This window comes from Camelus bactrianus, chromosome 11 (assembly GCF_048773025.1).
Source record: "Camelus bactrianus isolate YW-2024 breed Bactrian camel chromosome 11, ASM4877302v1, whole genome shotgun sequence".
Classification (NCBI taxonomy): domain Eukaryota; kingdom Metazoa; phylum Chordata; class Mammalia; order Artiodactyla; family Camelidae; genus Camelus; species Camelus bactrianus.
The window spans coordinates 30,971,112-30,977,111 of NC_133549.1; the positions used below are offsets into that span (position 1 = coordinate 30,971,112).

The 6,000-nt window shown below is 51.3% G+C and overlaps 1 protein-coding gene across 6 annotated transcripts in view; it reads right to left on the reverse strand.

Annotated features, from left to right (window-relative positions):
• The window catches only part of VWA2 (von Willebrand factor A domain containing 2), a 48,591-nt gene extending 43,068 nt beyond the window's left edge, over positions 1–5,523 (reverse strand). For 3 of the 6 annotated variants that reach the window (XR_012510123.1, XR_012510124.1, XM_074373582.1), the window contains exon 1: positions 5,197–5,495. Coding sequence is in view for 3 of the 6 variants with exons in the window: in XM_074373582.1 (XP_074229683.1) it covers positions 5,197–5,243 (47 nt within the window). In the remaining 3 variants the exon portion in view is untranslated. Of the gene's footprint in view, positions 1–5,196 lie in introns of all 6 variants that reach the window. The other 3 variants (XR_012510125.1, XM_074373584.1, XM_074373583.1) reach the window with 3 other exon arrangements.
• Between the last annotated feature and the right edge of the window lie 477 nt (positions 5,524–6,000).

Below are 6,000 nucleotides of genomic sequence, written 5' to 3' on the forward strand. Positions count from 1 at the left end.
TAAGTGAAAATCGAAGACTCGATCTTGCAAGAGGAAGGCAGGCAAGAGTTTCCTAGACATAATCAAAGGGAGAAAGAGGGACTCAGAGAGGACACTGGCTGGTGGAGGGGCTACCACTGAGCCTTTCAAGACATCAAGACAGACTTTCCTCTTCCCCAAGGACGTGTTTTCTTTCCTTACTCCACACAAGAGCCGCGGGACAAGTCCCCACCTGCCGCGTGGGAGCCAGGCAGGGGCGAGTCCTGGGGACGAGGGCCAGGGCAGGGCAAAGGCAGAGCGCTCCTCAGTGCTGTCTAGCCCTGCAGTTCAGGACGAATTGCTGGGATCACAGCTTCTAACCTTGGGCACAGGCAGGACTCTGAGGCTCAGGACTCTGTTAATTTTTCACAAAGCCAGGACAAGGTAAAAAAGGGAGGGAGGGAGGGTGCCTGCCGCAGAGCAAGACGCTCAGTGAATGCAGGCCCCTCTCTCTGCCAGGTGACAAACCTAAGCAGACCCATTTTGCCCTGTCACATGTCTCTGCTCGCCCAGATGAATGTTTTTCCAGAGCCTCCTAAGTTTCTGCTCATTAAAATGAAGTTTATGTTGGCAATGTGCAAATCCATGTAAGAAATCAGATGCCCCCTCGTAAGTGCCTGGGTCGTCCGGTGCTGACTAGGACCTCAGCAGCTCCCTGTCTCCTCCAACACAATCCCCACTGTCACACAGCCCACACTGAAACTGTCTGCTGAGTCACCTGTCCTGCCTGCCAGGTGGCAAATGCCCCAGGGACCAGAGACTGCATCTCAGTCTTTGCTGGAGCCCCAGCAAGCTGCTCGGGCCTGGCACAAAGCAAGTGAGACGGGTGCTTGCTGGGCAAACTGAGCATCATCTCACCTCCAGCAGCGGGGCTGGAGGGAAGATACAACGTCCTGATGAATCTTTGTGCTTGCCGCACTCATCAAGTTCTTTTTTACACCAAAATAAATGAAACTAATGTGATTTTGACGCTGGTGAAGGGTTAGTTAGTAGATAGTTACTATCTATCCCTACCCAGTCAGCTCAAATATTCAGTGTGCTCCCCCGCTTCACATGGCAAAACTTTCCTGCAAGACCGATTCAACATTCTAAATACAACTCTACATCTGAAAACTCTCTAAAAGGATGAATTCCACAGTAAAAACCGAGAGCTGCTACCATCTAGCAAGCATTTACTCACTAAAGTGCCCAGTACTGGGCTCTGTACTTACGGGGCTTCTCTCTCCTAATCTGCACAGCCTGCCTGTGAGAGTGTATTGCCCCCATTTTACAGACGAGAAAACTGAGACACGGAGAAGTGATGAGTTTTTGCCCCAGGTTAGACAGCTAAGAAGTGGATCAGACTCCCTTTTGGCCTCCCAGCGATGTGTTCAATCGTCACTTTCTTGACTCTGAGGAGTCAGGATAGAGGAACAAAGGGATAATTAAAAATCTGCCACCCTGAATCCCACCCCTTGGCCGTCTTCCATCTGCTAATACCTGCCAGCAACTCCCACGCTCCAGCACCTAATGAGAAGATTTCCAGAACCCTCTGCATTCTTGTACAAGGCAGTCGGGAGTGGTCCGCAACCCAGAGGCAGAAACAGATCCTTCATCCCCAGGTACACCTTGTCAAGCCTCTTCCATTACCAAATGCCTAGCTCATCACATTTGTTCCTTTCTGTTCCATTACTCAAACTAATCCCACACATTATTCCTGGCCTCTCTGGTTCTTACACATGGCCCGAGATGCTCCCCATCCCCCACCCCCTTATTTGACTGTTATCTTCAAATCCTGGTTCCACGCAGCACCTGGGATAGCAGATGAGTGAAGTTTGCTGCAGGGCACAGCAAAAAATCACACTCTGCGCTGCCCAGGGATTACATTTCCCATGAGACAGGAAGAAAGGCAGGCCAAATGAGACTACTTTTGAAAAACAAGGGCAAAAGGAATGACAGCTGAAGGCAGTTTTGCAGTACAATGCCCACCTCCTCCTCTACAACTGGAAACAAAATGAAAGCAGGGTGAAAAAGGAAACCACTGCCACCTCCTTACAAAATGCAATTCCAGCCCCGAATATTAGATTAGTCCTTGGCAGCCTCCTCTCAATCCGTGGGATAGAAATCTGAACCCTTTACAAGAACAGTCAACACCTGAACAGGAAGACCTTAAAATCAGAGGTGAAAGTCCCCAGCCAGGAAGCCCTTGGTCTTTTGCTGTAACAAGTATCTTCCTTGTCTATTTGGCAAAATACTTGGCTCTCACCCTGACGGTCAAGGGAAGTGGACATGTTTCTAGTTTGATAAGGCAAGAAGAGCGTTTTAAAAGTTGCTCTGGGCAATTATGCTCCCTTTAAGAGAATCACAAATTTTCAGAACCCAAGAGTCTGGTAACCAGAAATCAGCACCAAGGGACCAACAATTTGCCCTTTGACTCCCTGGATGGTTGGGGAGAAAGCTGGGCAGATGGACATAAATCACAGGCTCCCCACACTCACTGTACTGGCTAAGAGGCATTTTTAGCCAGAAAAGATTTTGATGTTTGTTTTGCTGGTATTTGAAAACCCTTTATTGAAGCTGTACAGGACCCAAGTTCACTGCCAGGGGACTCTGGAAAGCACACACACAGGACTGGAAGTCCAGAAAAAAGAGTTCCAGACTAGCTCTGCTTCTAACCAGGTGACTCTGAAAGCAACAACTTCCCCCACCCCCTCCTCACTTCAATCATCTGTCAAATGGGGTGACTCTTGTTTTACAAAGTGTTGTAAAGACCCAGTGAAACAAAGCCCCCCCGAAAATAAAAGACTTTCTAAATGTATAATAATTTCTAAATGTAAAAGATTATCATTGTGTTAAATAACTTAACTATATTTATACCCTATAGAGTCAACATGATCATTTCCACTTTTATACATGTGGAAAGAGTCTTGGAGAAGCTGGGGCCCACGGTCGAAGAGCTGGCAGATCGCAAGTTTAGAGTCAGGGCCAGGTCTTCTCGCAGGCAGCCCAGAGGAGACAAGCAGCGTGCAGTAGACAGCTGGACAGCAGAGCACCAGTCTGACATCCGGAGACCTGAGCATGAACCTCTCAGGTAAACTCCTTAACTTAAGTCACTCAATTTCCTCCTTTCAAAAATGGCGGTGACATTACCCGTCCCAACGACCTGGAAAAGTTGTTGCCAGGATCACATGAGACTTACTGAGCCAAAGTCCCCTGGGCAAGGGCAAAGCGGCCTCAGTGGAGATCAGGGAAATCCAGTTAAGAGAAGGGACGCAGGATCAGGAAAGGAAGGGAGGGGAGGAGGACTGTAACCATACTCAGGGAAGCCCAGCAGGTAGCTGTGTAGGTGGAAGAGTAGGCGGACTGGAGCTGTTTGGAAGATGAAGGGGTGAATCAAAGGAAGGGACTTCACGTGTGCTCAGCTGTCCCAGTTTGCAGGCCTGGGGAGGCGCTGAAGCAGGGTGTTGCACAGGGTAGCCCGTCCCTTGTACAGAGTCCCCAAGAGACTTCTGATAGCCTTGAAGATGTTGGGAGGGGTGTGTCTTATTTAAAAAAAAAAATCCTTGTGGGATAAAATTTACAATCAGCCATTCTGTGACAGTGTTCCCAACTAAAAGTTTTCTTTCTTTCTTTCTTTTTCTTTTTTTTACTGATCTGCTAAGTACCTGTGTGAGGACCCCTACTCTAAATGCCTCATAGTGTGGCTGACCCTTCCACTGGTATAATTATATGAAATCTAACTTAGTCAATAAAAACTATTAAGCACCTGCCCTGTGCCCGGCATCCTCCCAGGTGTCAGAGATGCAGTGAAAATACTGCATAAGATGCACACCTGGTGGGCACACTCTTAAAAAGCTTTTGCAGTTTCACCAGCAGCTTATAATCAACGTCATCACTTGCCAATTAACGGCCATGCTGTTAAGGAAGCTCATTAAAAACCCAGGAGTCAGGGTTCCCGGCAGGCTCTCCTGTTCTCCCTCCAGCAGTTTTCTACCCTCTCTGGCTCTCAGTTTCCTCATCTGTTAAAACATGAGCAGCTGACTCCAATTCATTCCAGGAATCCGAGCCTTTTTAGGGGGAGGGAAAATGGGGAAGCTCTGGATGATAGACCAAAAACCAGATTTAAAGAAAATTTAAAATCAGGCTTAAAGTTCTTGATGGGTGTTCAGTCAGATAGGTATGATGTAGAAAGGAAGGAATCCCCCTGGCCCTCAGGATGTGCCTGGGGACCTAGTCTGGGAAATTCTTACACATTAAGAGATGACTCTGAGCTGGGTTTCTACAAAAGAAGAGCAAGGGCCAGTTCCCACACAAAGAACAGCCTACTGGAGTTCTGTACCCCATCAGCCATAGGAAAAGAATGGCTGCAGGCTACTGAAAGCCAGCAGCATTTATAAATTAACTCCCAAGACCTTTGCCAACTGCAGAGATCTCTCGAGTTTTCTGCTTCCTTCTCTTCTCCAGATTCTTTTCTCAATAAATAAACATTTCTTAATATAATCTCACAGTGGAAGCAAAAGCAGACCTCGAATTTTTAGACTTCAATTTATAAAACACTTAGAAGTTCTAGGGGGGTTGTTTTTAAAGGACCACATCATTTGAAAATTGTACAGGTTGATTATTCAGTCCAAGACACCAAACACAATGCATGGTGTCCCCGTGGAAAGACCCCTCTCAGTTCGACAGCCACTGATTCCACAATGAGAGGACAGCAAGGTGCCCTCCTCCCTTCCCTTCTGCCTGGGTGGCCACCCTGGCAAGTTTCTAAAGTGCAATTCTGAGCCTCTTCCCTTTCTCATCCCAAGAGCCAGGCTCCGAGCTGGAGAAGTGCAGGAAGCAGGGCCGGGCTAGCTGGCCAGTGGGGGGGGGGGGTGTCCCAACAGGTGAAATCACCATGGAGGATACATCCCTTGGCCTTTCCATAGACCAAGGGCAAGTTTCTCAGGGCAGCGGGCCCTTCTCAGACTCTGCACGCAGAGACCTGGATGAGGGCACTCGGCTGCTTGGGAAAACGGCACGGAAGTGACTTTAACACCTGCATATGCGGTGTAAAATGGGAGGAGGGAGGCTTGGGCATGTCCCCAAAGCCTTTATTCAAAAGGCGAGCCAGGTTAGGGGCTCCAAGACCGTGCTGAGCAGGGCCGCTGTAATATGTGGTTCCCTCCTCCACCCACAGACACCGAGCCCCTGTCCCCTTACCTGCGGTCCGCGCCCCGCGACTCTGCGCTCTGGTGCCGGGGACCCATGGGAGGGGCTGCTCCCCGGCTCCCTAGGCGCCCCCGCCGGCTCGCCCGGGGCGGACCGCGGGGATCCCGGAGAGCGCGCGCGCTAGGTGCGCCCTGCCTCGGAACGCCAACTTCCCCGCGCTCAGGTGGAGCGCAGACAAAGCGGAACCCACCCCGCCGCGCCGACGCCGCGTCCACGCGGGGCCGCACGGTCTCGGCACGCCGGGCCGGCACGCCTGGGGGCGGGGCTCTCCGCCCCCGCCAGCGCGAGGAGGGAAGCGGCGCCCCCCTCAGGCCGAGAGCCGGGACGCCGCGCGCAGACCCCTCGGGGCTGGGCTCACCCGGACCCGCGCGGCGAAGAGCGCGCCGCAGGACCCGGCTCGGGCCAGGGGGCGCTGCGAGCCCGGGGAAGGGGCGGCCGGGGCGGGAGCCACGTGGGACACCTGTGTTCCTCCTCGAGGGGAGGCGGAGAGCGCGGCGCGGCCGACCCTCTTGGGGTCGCTTTCCCAAGAAGGGCGCATCGCGCTTTTGGAAACCCGGCTCGCAGCGCCTCTTTCTTTTTTAAACAATGAGCTGGCCAAGGTCGGCAAATAAAACAAAGGTGCTTACTTCTGCTCTGGTCTCCCAGCCTCCGAGCGGTGCAGCAAGGAACACTAAGCCATCTGCTCTAGACTCCGCAGGATTTATTGCTGCGACCCGTGCGAAAATGTTGACTTTGGCATCGTTTCTATTTGTCATGGCAATTGCCGTTTGTTTACCTGTCTGTCCTGTTATTGCA